General features: G+C 40.6%; 1 protein-coding gene across 6 annotated transcripts in view; it reads right to left on the reverse strand.

Annotated features, from left to right (window-relative positions):
• EPB41L4A (erythrocyte membrane protein band 4.1 like 4A) overlaps positions 1-18,197 on the reverse strand; it is a 119,986-nt gene that overhangs the window by 18,242 nt on the left and 83,547 nt on the right. For 3 of the 6 annotated variants that reach the window (XM_030512659.1, XM_030512657.1, XM_030512662.1), the window contains 5 exons: positions 13,589-13,670; positions 9,284-9,367; positions 5,938-6,051; positions 4,304-4,351; positions 231-308 (listed from right to left, as the gene is read on the reverse strand). In XM_030512659.1, coding sequence (XP_030368519.1) covers positions 231-308; positions 4,304-4,351; positions 5,938-6,051; positions 9,284-9,367; positions 13,589-13,670 — 406 coding nt within the window. The remainder of the gene's footprint in view (positions 1-230; positions 309-4,303; positions 4,352-5,937; positions 6,052-9,283; positions 9,368-13,588; positions 13,671-18,197) is intronic. The other 3 variants (XM_030512661.1, XM_030512658.1, XM_030512663.1) reach the window with 3 other exon arrangements.

Here is an 18,197-nt window from a genome sequence, read left to right on the forward strand (position 1 = left end):
AGTTCATCAATGAGTTCTTCCCAAGAAACAGGAGGGTATGCATTCATTGCATACACCTATGATGTTTATGAGTTTTGGCAATTACGTCTCTTCTTATTCAAAAAAGGACCTTAAGTTGCCTCAGGACAACTGTATACATATAGTACATGTTAGAATCCTTCTATCTCAGAAAACTCCATCTCCATTTGTTTGCATTTCATGTCTCTATATCTAAAATGTGTAAAGGTTACCTGTTTCTTTTCTTCCGATGCTCTCTGCTGGAATTTTCTGACTCACTGCCACTGCTGGTGTTACAGCGAGATCGTGATCTGGAGAGGAGAAAAGCAACATCTCAAGATGAATTTATACACTAACATCAAAGGTACTGTTTTTGAACAAGGAATGAGCAACACTGGAAAGACATTACTAGGAAAAGCAGAATTAAAAGTCTTCTGAGGACTGGTCTGCACCAAAAAGTCATATTATCTTTTTCTCATTAATTGATTGGGAATAACTGCTTTGAAAGTAGTGCACCCAGAGTGCAGTGTCAGGCAAGTGCTATTTTCCTTTCAAATCATTGCACTGCATTTTTGTTTGTTTTATTTAATCTCTCAGCATCCTTTGTGCATATGCACAGTGAAATGTTTCTTTGAGGTGTGAAATGTTCCATCTTTAAGCTGCATGCATTCTAGCTTTTTTCTTCTAGCACACTATGGGCCACCCAACAGAAACAATACAGTAATTCTGGTTTTGCAGGCAAAACAAAATACTTATCAGATCTGCCTTTTTCTATTCACTTCAACTTCCATCTGGCTTCTAGTCAAGTTCATATCATTTTTCAAATGCCAGGCAGAATGGAAGAAAACCCAACTAACGCTACGATTCTGCTGATCTTTACAAACACAGAAAGGCTCATGTGCACACACTGGCAGGTATGTACCAGCATAGCTTTGGGATGACTCAATGCATGGCTACAGAGATGGTGTGTCACGTGAGGAAAAAGAAATAAAGCAGTTACTTCTGTATTACCTCTGACTGCGAAGCTTCAAATGGTGAGGTGACATTTATGGCTCCGATTATTGGGACTGGTGGAACAGACCAATGCTGGAGTTCAAGAAGAAAATGGGAATATGCCTACCTATAGGCAAACTCCTCTCAGTAGAAGGAAGTGCTTGGCCACTACTATGCCAGACCTTAAGTGTCTGATTGCCACTGATGAACATTTTGAAGCAGACAGACCAGCTGTCAAGGCTCTGGTCCTAGAAAACAGGATTTTGTTACTGTACTATGCTGTTGGGCTAGGTCCTAAAAAATGCCACTCTCATCAAAACCTGGTTTGGACCATTCTTTAGAGTGATTATGGTCTCTGAATGCCCCCAAAGAAATACATGTTTGCGACACTGATGGCCCAGCTGATTAATGGGGCCAACATGTGTTGGTCTAGAAGGATTTAGGATACCAAGACTTACACTCGGTGATGGGTTTGCTGTAATTGAAAACAGAAATTTTCTTCTGTGGTCTCTGGGAGTGAAATAGGAGACATAAGAGGATAACTCCTGATGCTGCTGTCAGGCACATATACTTTCTTGTGCCTCCTGCTTTGATTAGCCACTTTTTTAAGAGAACAGATTTGTTAAACTACACTTCAAACAAGCTGAGAAGTGAATGCATTTCATTAGGTATAGCTAACAGGTAATGGGAAGCACTTCATTAAAAGGTTGAAGGCTACCGACAAGCACCTGCTTACTGCATGCTCTAACAGTTTAGGGAGAAGAGCCCAAACAGGATGAGAAAAGACAAGAAAGGCTTCCTAGGGAACAGCGTAGCAGCAGCATGGACCTCCCTGGAGTGTCCTATCTGGTCAAGGACATACCACTCGATCCTCAGTCTCTGAAAATAGGACACTGTTACAGAAGTCATTCTGACACAGCTGAGAGTCTCATGATTTTTCCTGTAATACACATTATGGTTGATTTTATCAAATTGCTGTCATTACATGCCTCAGTCTATGGAGTCCAGACTCCCCCCTCTCCTACACCAGAAAATCATTAACTCAAATAGCTTCCATTAAAACAGAAGTGGTTTAGAATAATAGGACAACTAAAGCCTAGGAAAATCATTTCAACCTAGCTTATCTGAAGGGAACAGGCTTGGAAAAGTAAAATTGCGCTAGAGGAGAAGCAGAATCCTCTCCCCACCCCTAAATTTCATGGTTCATAATTTAAAGCCACTGAAAGGCTCAGGACAGTCAATTTCCCAGGTAAAAACGCACATTTTTGGATGAAGCTGAACGTGGGGATAAGAAAGATACATTTTACTCCAGCAAAATGTAACTTCGAAGGAAGAAAGAGGATTAAAAGACAGTGTCCAAGCGATTGCCTGAAGCACATTCAGAGCAATAAATGCCCTAGAAGTGCAGCAGACCTTACATGCCCAAAAGGATACCTTTTTTCCCTCCTACTCTTATCAGATGTTTAATAAATATTCCACTCATCTTAATCTAAGGTCATGCAAGCGACACTGTTCTTTCACACTTCCAGTCATCAGAGTGACGCCGTTCTTTCACACTTCTCAGTTCTCCATGCATTTTCCTACTCTGATTTGAGCAATTTATTCCTTAAGATATTAAGGCAGCAAAAATCACACCATCGCAGGAGAAGTGGAAGTCCTGTTTGTTCAAATTAAAGATAAGCCTTCCTCTAGCTTTTCAGGAATGGAAAGCTAATCCACCTTCTGGATACTGCACACCAAACTATCTTGTGTTCCCTGCCAGGAAAGCACCTGTTGGGAGACAGAAGGGCTGCTAAGCTGTCAGCTCAGTGGCAGCTGCTCATGTTGGCTGTCAGAATATTATTTTTCACTGAATATTAAACAACAGCTTTTACTGAACTGAATGAAATACCAAAAATCAGAACAAAGGTGGTTAGGTGACAGGTACCTAACTCAGGTGCAAGAACAAGGGAGGTCATCCTGATCTCTGACAATTATAAAGCACCTTTCATCCTTTTTTCTCATGTTTCCTTGGTTATGCAATATATTTGATATTTTGAATGTGTTACATCCATATGGTTTGATACAAGCAGCAAGAACTAGGCAAAGGCAGTTTAACAAGAGGCACAGAATAAATACAGTCCAGGAGGGCTTTGTCAACAGAGAAACAGTTGACAGAGAAGGCTCGCATTCTGGTGCAATTCTTTTCTGATTAAAATGAGAAGAGAGTAGCCAAATTGTGAGGAAGTGGAGAAGGTCTATTCCAATATACAATAACAAATCTGCAGCAGGCACAGTATTTGGGAAAAGGTGCCTTCTGAGCACTGTGTTTTCCACCTGAGATGCCTAACTAATCCTCTCAGTTTTATGTGCTGGACATCTACCACAGGATTATCACTGGCATCTTGTAATGGTGACATCCTTCAAAAAAATAATCTGGTATCTTGTAAGAGGTGCAAAGTATGTGAGCACTTTCTCTGACTTCCTGTGATTGTCCCTGAGATGTTTGTATCTCTGCCAGAGCTCCTTTCCCATGCTGCAGCAGTGAATCAGATCCTGGGAGTGTCTCCTTTCCCTCACAAGCTTCAAGAGACTCTGACACTGAAACGCACTGCACTGTTCCCTTTTTTCCAGCAGCCAGAGGAGGACCACAGGAGCGAGGATAGCTCAGAGCACAGAGTAGAGAGTCAGCAGGCAGAGTCATGGGAGGCAGACATGGCACTGGAGAACTCCAGATGCAAAAATCCATCAAAAGGTGAAGCTGTTGAAAGGCACATACAAATTCACACAGACATTATTTGGAAATGTGACAACTAGTCAAGACTGCACAAGGAAAAAAAACCAGAAGCTTAAGAAAAGAGTTCAGCAAAAAAAATGTGCAAGACAGTGAGAACACCATAACAAGTTGTATATGCCTCTGCACCTACCTTGTAGAGGACAATTAATCTCAAATGACAGTACGTTTGCTTTCAAGACAGATTAATTTAAAGTGGACTGAGAGGCTAAAGAACTCAACACAAAATTTGCAGACACAAAATCCAAAAGCTAAAACTTCTGGAATTGACCTTCAAGTTGCAGAAAAGCCTTTAGTAAACTTCCACAAACTGCTTCTAGCATGGTGTAACAACAATGTGCAAGGCAGCTTGGAGGAATCTGTGCTACAGAGCAAAAGCAAGATAAGAAAGAAAACAATAAATGGGTGGAACACAACAAGCCTTTTAAAAATTTAAGAAGATGGTGGAGAGGGAAGGAAGGAAGGGAGGGAATGCAGGGAACAAAAATATGGTTAGTACCTTTGCTATCATTTCATGGCTGCTATAAATTATATATTTACCTTCTCCTTTGCTTTAAATCTGAATCTTCGCCACTGTTTTGATTTCTCCTGTGACATTAAGGAGGTTTTAATGAAATACCACTGGGTCACTTAATACAAATACACAAGAACACCCATCTTAAAAAAAAAAAAAGCAAACAAACAACAAAAAAAAAAAAAAAAAACCCAACAAAATTTTACCAAGATTTTTCTTCAGCATCATTTAAGGCAGAGAAAAGGCATGGGCTTGTTTTAAAATTAAAACCTCTATAGTAAACTGTAAAGGCATGATCCCATTCAAACTCTCATTGCAAACCCCTGACTTGTAAGGTTAAGCACAGTATGCCGGCTTTTAGAGTCTCCTACTGTTTCCACCATAGCAAAGCCTGATGTTTTCCTCTTAATTCCAGTAAAAAGTGCATAAACAACATGGCTATTGTTATTAAACGGTTGAAAAAGGAAAGTGCATTAATAAAACTAAGATTCAGGGAGACATAATTAGGTTAGAATCTACCTACTATTGTCAGTCTTCAGTCTCACATATAAGACTTTAAAAAACATATTGTTGGTGTGGTGGCCCAAGAGAAAACTTGCTATTGGCATGACCACCTGTCCACTGAGTAGACTAGCCAAATACAATTCCCAGATGATAAATACTCCGCATCTAAAAAAATTTCCTACTACATAGTGCACAAACGCTGTTCTTGGTACAAGACAGTTCCGCACTGCGCATGCCTATTCCTTTGTTTTTACAAAGCCCAGCAAGTCCTCACAATAAACTAGCAATGAATCAGAAAACCCATTCAAGAAACACATTGCTACTACTTACAAGGGCTCTATCCAATGGGTAAATCAACATAACTGTTGACCTAAGAGAGAGCTACAGTGATTCTAACTTAGGCAAGAGGTCACAAAGCATACACCACAGGCGAGCTTCTTCACTCCTGTTCTAGACAGCTAATGGCAGATAAAAGGTCTGGAGCAGCACAGAAACATGACAAATATAAAAGCTCCACATCAAACTAGATTTCCTCACAGACACGGCATCATCACCTCTTTTGTGGCTTTGAAAGCCAAACAGATGATCGCTTCAGAGATGTCAGAAGGAGACATAACTCCCAAGGTGCTGGTTCGAAGGCAATTCTAGGAGACTGCAATGAATATGGCAGAGTAGCTATGCTTGCTATACTTCACAACAGATCACAGCATCAGGTTACCTCAGCAATGAAAGTAGCTCATTTGTTTAATCTCTGTTGCACTTAAAGCAAAGCAATGTACTTAAAACAAAATATTGCTCTGTATTACAAGCTCATTGTCAAGCAAGCAACATCCATCAGTCCTTTCCTTCATCAGGGAAAACCAGCTGCAGCAACTGAAAGGACCTTGCATGTGCCAATAATGCAATTTCTCATGTTAACATCATTTTCCTCATATCCAGAACAGCACAAAAGCAAAAAGCCTACCTTTTCAAAAGCAGATCTGGTATTCTTGGTCAAGTTTTTGTTGGGTTGTTTGGTTTTTTTGGACTAACAACTGGCCCTTATAATAGCTTCTTCCCAGGACCCAGCTGTGTCTCCAAGAATGTTTACTGAACACAGAGCCTGCAAGATTTCTACTGTGAGAAGCTAACAGTTAATTAATCCTAGGGCTCTTACCTCCTCCGGACTGGCTGCTCAGACTCATTCTCACTGCCACCTGATGGGTTGCGCCGCCGAGAGTAAGGAAACTTTGGCGATTTACTGCGGTCACTGGGAGAATTATACAGCCCACTAGGGTTAAAAAGGAAGAGCAAACAGTTGGCTTTAAAACTTCCAGGACAGTTAGGCCAGGTAACTGATATTCAGATAAATGAGAAGACTCACACACATATGCAAATACAGATGGTACTGCTTTCCAGCAGTATTTTACACTGAACCTTGAAAACACAGAAGAGAGACCTCAGCATTGCAAAGCCAACAGCTCTAAGCTTACAAAACTTAGAACCAAGTATATATATTCTTTTAGCATAATAAAATTTCTGTGCTTTAGAATGAGTTATCCAACCCAGAAATAGGCAATCAAATGTACTTCTATTCTTTCTGTTTTCCATAGGTACAAATGAATGAAAATGGTATTCCCGTCATGACATACATCTTCATCACAGAATAATGCTTGGGACGATGAAACAATTTTAGCTCCAGCTCTCTGCTGTTCATCTACACAAACCCCTGCCAATGGTGTGGATGTGTTTCACACTTCAGGTTATGTACTTTAGGCTGCATGGGACCCAAGAGGTTGGGTGGTTACTGAATTAGATGTAGATTATCAAATGCCTGTATGGATTATCCTGTAATACTTTCCTACAGAAGTGTAAGGGCCTCTTCCAACAGTGTAACAGAGCCTATGACGGAGTACCTATCGCTCTAAGGTGGTTTATTGATGTTCCACAACCTTTCTGAGGAAGGATGCTAAACTCAATCACACATCTTTATGTAACATTACTTAGCCCTTTTCACAACAACTATGTGGTAAATATAGTATTCTCACCAAATTCCAGTTAAGGCATACCTCTCTGCTTTCCTAAAACCCTCCAGCCTTCAAACTGGATATATTCTTCTTTGCCTGCTTCTGCAGACTGCTGATTACAGCACTGCTCTGCACAGCTGAAAAGTTGCCACAGTTCATTTCAATGAGAATTACTATTAGAAGCTGTGAAAGTCTCTGTGCAGCATACAATCTGCTTATGCATCTAAAACTGCATCTTCCTTTAGAATAGGTGGAATTGCAAAAAATCTTACCATTCTTTGGCTCCTGGGGGATTAAACTTCCTGCTATCCTGAAAGCAATTTTAACACGGGAGCCATAATGCAACAAACTGACACCACTTCTTTAAAAATCAGAAATAAATGTCTATCCTAGCAAGAGTATGTTTGCACACACTGCCTTGTGTCTGAAAACTCGTGATGTTTACAGGCTAAATCATCTCAGGACCCAAAAGACAACACACCATGTGTAGATCTGAATCATATAGGCAGGACTCTACTGGATTACACCTAACATGCTGTCTAGTTCAGCAGGCTGTTTCCAACAGTGGCCACAAGCAACCACCTACAGGAAACTAAAAGTTGAACACATACATCAGCTCCCCAGTGCTCTCTTGGTACCCCACTATTCCCAGTCCAGCGGACTTTGTGAGCCAGCAGCTATACCTCTGTCTTCAGAAGCCCTTGGGAATTTCTCTCCCATAACTCAACCAGCTTCTCCCAGGAATCCACTGAATTCCAGCATCCCTTGTAAAGGAGGACCACAGGTCTTCTACTCACAGCAAATCAGTACTCACTGCCTTTCTCAACCCTTTTAAATCACCTCTAATAGCTTCATCTGAAGATTCCAAGTTCTTATGCTGGAAAAATACAATCCTGATCTCTTTCTCCTTTCTCTGTACTACTCTTGATTTTCCAGACCACATCCCCTGACATATCTCTTTTCCAGACTGAAGGAAGAGTCCTGCCTGGCCTATGCCCTTGCTCCTTGTACAGATTTCCTGCACAGCCATTCACACCTTTGATTACCCTTGCTGCCCCATTGCAACCCTTTTCCTGAGGTAAGGACATCCGAATTGCACTCATAATTTATGAAGCAAACAGGTGATCCACAAATTTATGTAATGTCATAACGCTTTCCTCTTGCTTTCCTAATAATTGCTAATTGTTTTTTCTGACTGCTACATAGTTCATGTTTTCATGAAGTTATCCATCATAACTCCACAGCAGCTCCTTTTACTCAGAAATCTAGAGAGATTTATTTGCCATAAAGCATCTCTCTTTACACTTACTGACTCAGCATCATCTACCATCTAGCAACTCACCACTCATACTTTAGGGGTCCTTCTGCCACTCTTCACAGACAACTTTCACTCTAACTACCCTAACCAATTCTGTCCCATCACCAAGTTGTATCACGCCTTTCCCAGGTCTTTGACAAATATTCTAAATAGCAGAGACCTATGAACAGATCTCTGCGGAAAGCCACTGGTGACTTTTATCCACTGACCACTTCCTTCAACACCTACTTTCCAAATTTTTAACTGATTATTTATCCATGACGGGACCTACCTTCTTATATACAATACAGGTTTTTTATGACCTGTATCTTTCAGTATCTTTCAACCTTTTGCCATGGCATGATATTTACCACTGCACAGTACCTAGGACATAACAGAATCATAGAATCATAGAATAATTAAGCCTGGAAAGGACCTTAAGATCATCTAGCTCCAACCTCCCTGCCATGGGCAGGGACGCCTCGCATTAAACCATGTCACCCAAGACTCCATCCAGCCTGGCCTTGAACACTGCCAGGAATGGAGTATTCACAACTTCCTTGGGCAACCCATTCCAGTGCCTCACCACCCTCACTGTAAAGAACTTCTTCCTTATATCTAACCTGAACTTCCCCTGTTTAAGTTTGAACCCGTTACCCCTTGTCCTATCGCTACAGTCCCTAGTGCAAAGTCCCTCCCCAGCATCCTTGTAGGCCCCCTTCAGATACTGGAAGGCGGCTATGAGGTCTCCATGCAGCCTTCTCTTCTCCAGGATCAACAGCCCAAACTTTCTCAGCCTGTCTTCGTACAGGAGGTGCTTCAGCCCCTGATCATTCTTGTGGCCCTCCTCTGGACTTGCTCCAACAGCTGCATGTCCTTCTTATGTTGAGGACACCAGAACTGCACACAGTGCTCCAAGTGGGGTCTCATGAGAGCAGAGCAGAGGGGCAGGATCACCTCCTTTGACCTGCTGGTCACACTCCTTTTGATGCAGCCCAGGACACGGTTGGTTTCTGGGCTGCGAGCGCACACTGAAGCCGGCTCATGTTCAGTTTCTCATTGACCAACACCCCCAAGTCCTTCTCTGCAGGGCTGCTCTGAATCTCTTCTCTGCCCAACCTGTGGCTGTGCCTGGGATTGCCCCAACCCAGGTGTAGGACCTTGCACTTCACTCTATTGAACTTCATGCCTTGCCTTACCTCTGTGGGCCATTTTCCTCCCATGGTGCGCTTGTTTTACTTCTTTGTGTTTCTGGGCTGTTTTCATTTTTCATCTTTTTAAAGCTAAATAGAAGTACAGATATATTCACTTTTTTAAAACTCATAGTGTATAGCTCACATGTTCTCTCCTGCTGACCTCTTAAAAATTAATCATAAAGGCATACAGTCGTTACGGAGACCCACCCTGATATACAGCTATTTGCCAGCTATGTGAAGAGGGCAAACAGCTGCTGTATTGAAGAATTTAATCTCTCCTAGAAAGAGATATTAGAAGGAAGGGGCAGGGGGGGGAAAAAGGACTTGTGAATCAGATCTACAGGCTCATAATTATGGCAGCACTCGGAGTAAACAAGAGCAGATGCTTAGGCAAAAAGTCTAACAACAGATATAACATAAAATATGCTCTCACAGTCTTACACAATATGCAGCTAACCAATTACTGAATCAGAGGCTTTATCTGCTTTTTATTCTACATAACACTTGATGGAACTTTCTTCCATAGATTTTCTCAAACACCACTTGAATATTTTTAATTTCTGACATAAATAGTGCCTGGTAGCAGTATGCTCCAATATTTAACTATGCCACAAACAATTATTTAATTTTATTTCAAAAATTCCACCTGGTTCAAAACTTCCATCCTGTGTTCTTCACTAGCTCTGTGCTTACAGAAAGAAAAAAAGCCCTATGAATGACAGTTCCCTAACCACAGACTCCACCCCATAATTTTTTTAATACATTTTTAACAACTGTTTCATCTCTTTTCCAAGTGAAAAATTACAGAATATTTAATCTCTCCCAGTATAGGAGGCACCACATACCCCTAATTATCCTTATTATCCCTATTTCTTTTCCATTTTTCCAGGACTACAGCGCCCTCTTTAACACAGGGACAACAAAGGCAGCAGGGGTGGTAACTACTCAAAAAGTGACAGAACACAGGTTCATAGAGTAGCATATTCTTTTCATTCCTTCCCCAGTAACGCCTTATGTTTTCTTTTTGCTAGACACCGAGCATAGATTTGACAATGTGAAAGAGCTGTCTTTACTGACTGCTGCAAGGTAAAGTACCAGGACAACAGCCAAGATGATAGTCACCTGGCTTAAGAGACCTATCAATCTTTGTAACCAGTATCCCATCATACTTATCGGAGATGGTTGGAGGGGAACAGCAAAATGCTCCAATTCTTCCTTTATTCCTACCATTCTCACACTGTCAGGTTTCACAACTTCCAACCCATTAATGCACCTAGATAGCCTGCTCACTGCCACTCCAAGTGCTGGAAGGTAACTTCCTGCTGAAGGATGCTTTTGCACCCATCTTCTCACCAGTGGCTAGTCATGCATCATCATCTCTAGAGCTTGCTTTCTGCACGAACAAGCAGTTCACCTGATACAGAATTAGACAGCCACATTGATTTCCACTGAGCTCTTTGAGAAGTATTATTGACAGCAACCCACTACAAGCATTAATATAACATATCTTTCCAAGTACAACTTCAGTTGTCAAAAAAAACTCCTTTACAGATGCTTACAGAGTTGAGAACATAAGCCGGAGTTCTTTGCCCAGAGCAGGAGGTGACAAGACTTGGCTTTATGAAGGAATCGTGGCTAATTAACTCACTAATCCACTTTTAACCTCAGCCTTTGGTTACTACAGGTCACTGAGTTGATCATTTAATTCACACATAGCAAACACAATGCAAAGCTATACTAAATCATCAGGAAATTAAATTACCCTTTATCAGGCAAATAATTTTCTTCATACTGCATCCATTAATTCTTGACTCAGATGTGCATACAATCTATTCCCAAGCTTTAAAATATGTGCCTACTACAGACCAAGCAAGTAACTCAGGCAAATATATTTCCATCCTGTATTGCCAAAACCAATTGGTTTTGCATAGCATGAACTATTGAATAATATTTAGATTGAAGCTGCGCTTGAAGAAATTTGAAGGGTGTTCTCAAATCTTAAAAAAAGGGAGAGAGGGACAGGGAAATGATGCTGGGAGGTGATTTCATGGCATTAGATTACTAGGCCATTACTCATTCAGAGCAGACACACACTTAACAGGTAGAGAGCTACAGCATGGCAGCTCTTTGGATACTAGTACTATCCCCAGGAATACAGCTGCAAAAGGAACTGAGTTCATTCAAAGTACTTGAAAAGGTTAGAATCTAGATTTCATGTGAGATTACTGTTGCTGGGGGCTTTTATGGTTTACCTTGAATTTATACCACTTATGCAGAAGTGACCAATTATGTATCTCAAATGTGAATGAGATGTTAAACTATGAAAACTCCGCTTCTAAGAGCTGCAGAAAGCTGCTTTGCGAACATGACCAACAATTAATGCAAGAATTACATAGGATGGAGTAAACTACCAAACTATGAGCACTCCACAAAGTATGTGTGCTGCCTGTCATGCACACTAAGGCTGGCAGACCTGAAAGGTGTTTTACATGTGCAGACAGAGACACAGGGAAAACAAATAAATTTCTAAATGCAAGAAGAACAACTTCCAACACTTTTTTGATGGAAGTGATTATCCCTGTTTAAAACTATGACTTAGTGAGAATCTGCCTGTGAATTGCTTTTAAACTGTGAAGTTTAAAAGGTAAGAAACTAAACTCAGAAACCTTGAAGGTGCCATGTTGAAAGCCCCTTATTTTGGTTCTTGCTCTACAACAGGCCTATCCATTTCTTTTTAACTGTTCATTGCTAAAAATTTATACACAGCATTTGTAGCACAAGCTGTAGTAAAGGGCTATTATTCCTTCCCAGTATATCTGCAGCATGATATCTATGGAATAAAAGTACTTCTTGCTTTGTACCTTTCTCTCTTGTAACAAATCACAGAACGTTGGGGTTGGCAGGGACCTCTGGAAATCACTTCATCCAACCCTCAGCTTAAGCACAGTCACTCAGAGCCAGTTGCCCAGGACCATTCCCAGATGCTTGTTGAATTATCTCCAGGGCTGGAGAATCCACATCATCTCTGGGCAACCTGTGCTCAGCCACCCTCACAGTGAGAGTGTCTCCTGATGTTCAGAGGGAATCTCCTGCATTTCAGTCTGTGCCTATTGCCTCTGGTCCTGTCACTGGGCACCAAGAGCCTGGCTCTGTCCTCTTTGCACCTTCCCTGCAGGTATGTATATAACTTTGTATTGTCTTCTCCTCAGTGGCCTAGCTTCAGCATGACCAAATGACAAAATTATAATCTTTCTTTTAACTCATGATCAGTATAATTTTCTAAGGGTTAGAATTTTTGACTGAATTTCTCTCTTACTGAAGAAGCAAGTCAACTCAGCTTTTCTTTTCTGGGTCAACTGTTCTAAATATTAAGCAATAGGAAACACTATCCACCAAGAATTTGCAGTGAATCTTTAAGATCCTTTCTCACAGGTCAGTCCAGATACCCAGTATGTGAAGCACACAGCTTCAATGGAGAGATAAGGACAGAGTCATTCAGCTCAAAAAAACCTGTCAGGGTATGAGGCATGCAGAGACAGACATTCAGGCAACTAACCAAAAAACTTAGGTGCTGAATTTTTTACTCACTGTTTTGTCAAATCACTCTTTTTTTACTCAGGCACCCAGATTCCACCTAAAATTAAGGGTGGGGATATAAATCCCTTTCTGAATCTGAGCCTCATCTCTTTCTCTGAAATACGCATAATAACCAAAGAGGCATTAAACAGAGCAGACCATGCAAGTCCAGAGGAGCCCTGCCAATTCACCGCTCCCAAGGATCAGCACAAGCACTCATGAGCTTTGTTCTGGATTTAATGGTGTAACAGGAAATGGACTCAAAGATTAACAGCACTGCTGGAAGAGAGGCCGTGCCCAGCTCTTCCCTGCACACATCGGAAGCAGAGCCTGCCCTGTGCAGAGGCAGAAGACCTATGCCCTGAAAGGCCCTCCCAGCCAGCCCACAGCTCCTGGGGGAGAGGCACATAGCACTTCAGACAACTATCCTGACCAGTGCCCAGTGGGTCATTGTCTGTTTTTTCATATTTAAAACTGAGTCTGTTTACTTTCCCATTAACTTGCCCCAATTTGTGGCTTTCCAAAATCTGTCACCTGGAATCCCGGTTCCAGGTTCATCAGAAGATCAGGGTTTGTTAAAATTAACTAGAGGGCAACACTCTCTGACCTTTGTCAGCTGATCCTGAACTTAAGGTCATGATAAACTGTTACTAATGATTACTAAGTGTGTTCCTCTATCCAATGCAATACACAATGTCTTCAAGGCTGGAAGGGAACTGCTGGTCTACATACCTTTTCACTGGGGAAGGTGCAATAATTTTGGTAGTTCCTTCATTTTCCCCATTTGTAGTAATCTGGCTCATGGTCTTAGATCCTGGAAAAAAAACCCACAGAACAGTCCTGTAGCAAATATCTTGTACTCCTATTCAGTATAATCACCTGCTGAACACAGCGTAGCGTGAGAGAAAAAATGATACACAAGATATCTGGTACATGCACTACTTACTAAGGATGTATAAAGATCATACTTTTGTGTCTTACCCTCCTGAGAAAGTTTAACATGTTTGACATGGGGGAATTTATTACTCTTGCACATGAGACGGAGGCATTTGAAGCTGTTGTTCTCAAACTGAGTCTATGACATTGCCACCAGAAAGGAATTTTCTGCTCGCTCAACAATAAGAAGAAAAGTGAGTAGAATGCAGGCTCTGAAAAAACTTGGGGATCCCCAATGCAATAAGTATGGCCTCTAAAACGATGGTTAGATTAGATGGTAAAGCAAAATAAGAATGTTTGTTTTCAGAAACCATTTCAAATTGATGTAGCAACACAGTGCAAGACAACACACACATATCCTAAGTTATGACCAGGAAAATAATAACTGTAAATCAATGGATTATAAAATTAATATTGTAAATAGAGACAGACAATAACGAGTAATACTCTGACAGTATCTAAGCATCAGTTTCAATGAGTCGAAAACTTTCAGCCAATATTTGAAAGTTATCTGACTAGTTTCCAACTTTGTGCAAAACACTCTTTCCATTTTGACTCCGTACTTTTAGCAGTGTTGGCACTGCAGTCCCCACCTGCGCCATGGAAAGGAACCTGAAGAAGCAGGAGGAACGTGCACTTTCCCCTCTTTCTGAACTCTCATATAACAGGCTTCAAAGAAACAGGTTTGGGTATTCATGACTGAGGAGCACTGAGGGTCAAGGGAATCTGTGTATTTCACTTCGGGTTAATGTAAAAGTCACATGATAAGATTATGCTCTACAGATGTATTTGTTCAGTATCATGAACAAAAAGCGAACTGTTCTGTTCAGCTTGTTATGTAGTAATATATTAATCATCAATACAAGTTTGTCCTACTGGCACTTTGATTTTAGTTTCCATGCTGTGCTGTTAATATTAGTCCGTATTTTTCCTTCAGATCATACCTTCTCTTTCCATAGAACCAGTAATTTCAGTCATTTCTTACAAAATTGTTACCACCTCCAGAAACAACTCCTAAGTAAAACAACAAAGCAATAGCACTAATGATGTATATTAGCTCTGAACAGGATATATTCTGAGCATGTTCATTGAAGACAATGAAACAGATTGAGGCCTAGAAGACTGCTAACGAGGAAATATCATGTCCTCTGGAACAAGCGAGCAACAGCATCTTAGTGCTGTTAATATAGCAGTATAAACTCAAAGCCTTTTTGTTCGGCTAAAACATCTTAAATTAAACTGTGGTGAGATTTTGCATTGTAAGCTTTCTCTACAATCTCAGAGAAAGAATTTCTCCACAATCTCCCTCAACTTTCCATATCAACCCTTTGATATGTAAAGTCTCTGGAGTCTCCTCTACGTCAGCACAAATACTTGAGATAGATATCCTAAGGCATCTTGTCTAGCCATCAATTGCCTTTTCTGCAGGTTAAATCTGCTAGTCTTCTGCAGATGCTTCATATGCTGCACAGGGTCTCAAGTGGCCTTTGTCACCTTTGCTTAAGCAACTCAGCTGAGCTCTTCAGGTGTTTGACCTTACTACCTTTCATGATGTAGTTTACTCCTTTCCCTACGTAAGTATTTCAGACTAATGCCTGGCAGGGGAGGGAAGCAGCCTGGGTCCTGTCTCGTACAATATTTGCTCCTTCAAAGCACTTTCTGTTGTTTATAAAAGCATAAACATTAGGAAGAATGTGGAATATTGTGAAGAAGGAAACGCAGAATGGGCACAGATTCTCAGACAGAAAGGGAAGGAAAGTCTTGGCATTCTGATTGAATCCTCTATTTTACACAGTGAGATACAGCCAACTCTCCAGACTCACTGAAGAACTGTTATTTTCTGTTTTCAAGAACGAAGCAATTGCTACACTGCCACTATAACCTGCTTGGTAAAAAACTCAGAATTACTGAATGAAAAACTTTCTTCAATTAATGCGTATCAGAAAATGATCAGAAAAAGAATCATCAATCTTCATTAAGGCCATAGAAGACTACATAAAAATTCTTTGTCTGACCTCTAGAAAGAGAAGAATTCCAGCAGTCAAAATCACAAATAAAGATGACATTTCCCACCTTTAGGTTAGGAAGGTAGCGAAATGAAAACGGAGTAAGTTAAAATGTTAAACCACAAGGATATCTCAGGGTTTCTGACCATATTGTTTTGCATACAGATGCATTTAGTTCCTAAGCCATCAAATACCTAAGATAAAATAACCCACTATAATAACTTAGTCCACAGAAGTACTGAAATCAGCAAAGATATGACTTTTTCAAACAAAGGAAATAATTTCAGTACTTCATTTAGTACTGTGCAAATGAGGTAGCTTCCAATTTTGAAGTCATCAGAGTGCTCATAACTTGATGGGAGCAATAAGAACTCCGGCTCCAAAACATGTCATAACTATGAAACAACGATCAGAAAAAGAGCTAAGAGTCAAGTGCTACAAAAGTAATAGCCACCTCCAAAACTGATCCTTTGCTATGTCTGGCAACAGCATTACCATTCTGCTAACACCCAGTCATCTCTGGGTGCCACGTGATGGGGGATTATGAGATACAGAGTCAGTCCACCTAAGTGCAGAAGGTCTGTGATGCCTTTGCAACTCCCTCAAACCCTGCACGAAGGCTGGTGCTCTGGAGCCTGTATGCAGCACCTCAGCTTTTGGAGCAGCCAGTACCAGTAAACCCTTAAAATAGGAGCAGCTGCTTCTCACTGTTGAGTTCCGTGGTTACCACTCTACTACTTTAACATGTACTTACTTGAGGGAAAACCAAAGAAACACAATATACCAATGACTCACACACAAAGGCAGAGATACAAATAAAACAGAAATACAAAATAGGTTTCTACTGAGACAAAACCTCATATTAGCAGTGTTTGAATCCACCGCTGCCCACAACAAAGACCTTTGCTTTGCTTTTTAAAAAATAAAGATCTTGCTGTACAATTCTTTTGAGCAAATGACTAGCTTAATTAGGAACCTTCTGTCCACACTTACAGAAACTATAAGAATTGTCTCTATGTATGTTCCACTTTGTGTATGTTTTACTAACTACAGTACTGTTGTACCAACATACACCTCTGTATGATATAGTATCCTTAATACAAAAGAATAGACTCCAGAAAAACTGTCCAAACACAAACCACATTGCAATAACCTAACTGTACCACTATTTATTGTATGCCAAGGTAATAGGACTGTCAAAAACACCTCAGATAGCCAGAAATCTTGAACATCTCATTTGTAGCAAGTATTCCTAGTTGCTGCTGTCAGCATTCACTGCACTGAACTTTTCCAGTAAGGTGAATGCACACAGTTTGATTCCCTTTTACAGCTTCCTTAGTGCTGATTTGTGCATTCAATTTAAATAGACCATTACATTTTCAAAAACTCAAATTTCCAAAACCTCAGGAGCCTGGTGAGCTAATTAACTTTGCATGTCTGTTTATCAACTAAAGCCATTTCACTGACGCTATCTGAAAGTACTGTTTGTATTTAAATCTATTCATGAAAGCAGTAAATAGTGTGATCAAAAGGAAAACATGCAAGAAGAGCTCATGCTTTGCACTGTGTGTTACTAAAAGCCTATAAAAATGAATGCATTTCCACATGCCTACACTAGCATCGCCTTCTCTGTGATAACGTTTATTTGCCAAACTAGTTTCCAGTCCTGTAGCCTCAAGGGTCTGCGAATCTCACACCACATGCATGAAATGCAGAAGCAGTCACATGCACCCTTTTACAAAACCTAGGATTTAAAATAAATTTTAAAATGTAAAGCTCAACGTAAATAAATAAGTAAATAGATAAAACTACCCCAATTCTAAAATTTAACTTTCAAACCCAGCCTCAAAATTTTCTGGGAAAAGATCTGTGACTTTGAATGAGCCAACCGACCGTTCTAGCTACCATGACTGAGATTGGCAAAGCAGGGTAATGATAGGTGTCTGTGGTAATATGTAAGTTAGTAAGGGCAGAGACTGTGACTGCCTGTGATCGCTTAGGGACTATTACAGTACAGACAGTACTGTAATTTTAATACCCAGTCCGAATTCTCCACTTGGATTTTAAATCAGAATGGTAGCACATACTTTACACTAGTTTATACAACTACCCCATGTGCAAGGCAGAGACAAATCAAGTCCTCAGCTACCAAACAACAAGAAACCCTAACCAATGTGTTTTTCGCTACTGAATAAACTCAGACCTACAGTAACAGGTCTGGCCACATCAATGTTTGCCCAGAAGGGACATTCCCAAGAAGCTTTTCACATGCAGCATTCAGCCAAAATAATGAACGCCTTCACACAACACATTGTTGCAAAAGCTGAACGTTACCAGTCCTGCCCTAAGAGGGTAAAACACAATAATGAGAGATCCTATTCCAACACTGAGTTTATGAT

This window comes from Strigops habroptila, chromosome Z (assembly GCF_004027225.2).
Source record: "Strigops habroptila isolate Jane chromosome Z, bStrHab1.2.pri, whole genome shotgun sequence".
Lineage (NCBI taxonomy): Eukaryota > Metazoa > Chordata > Aves > Psittaciformes > Psittacidae > Strigops > Strigops habroptila.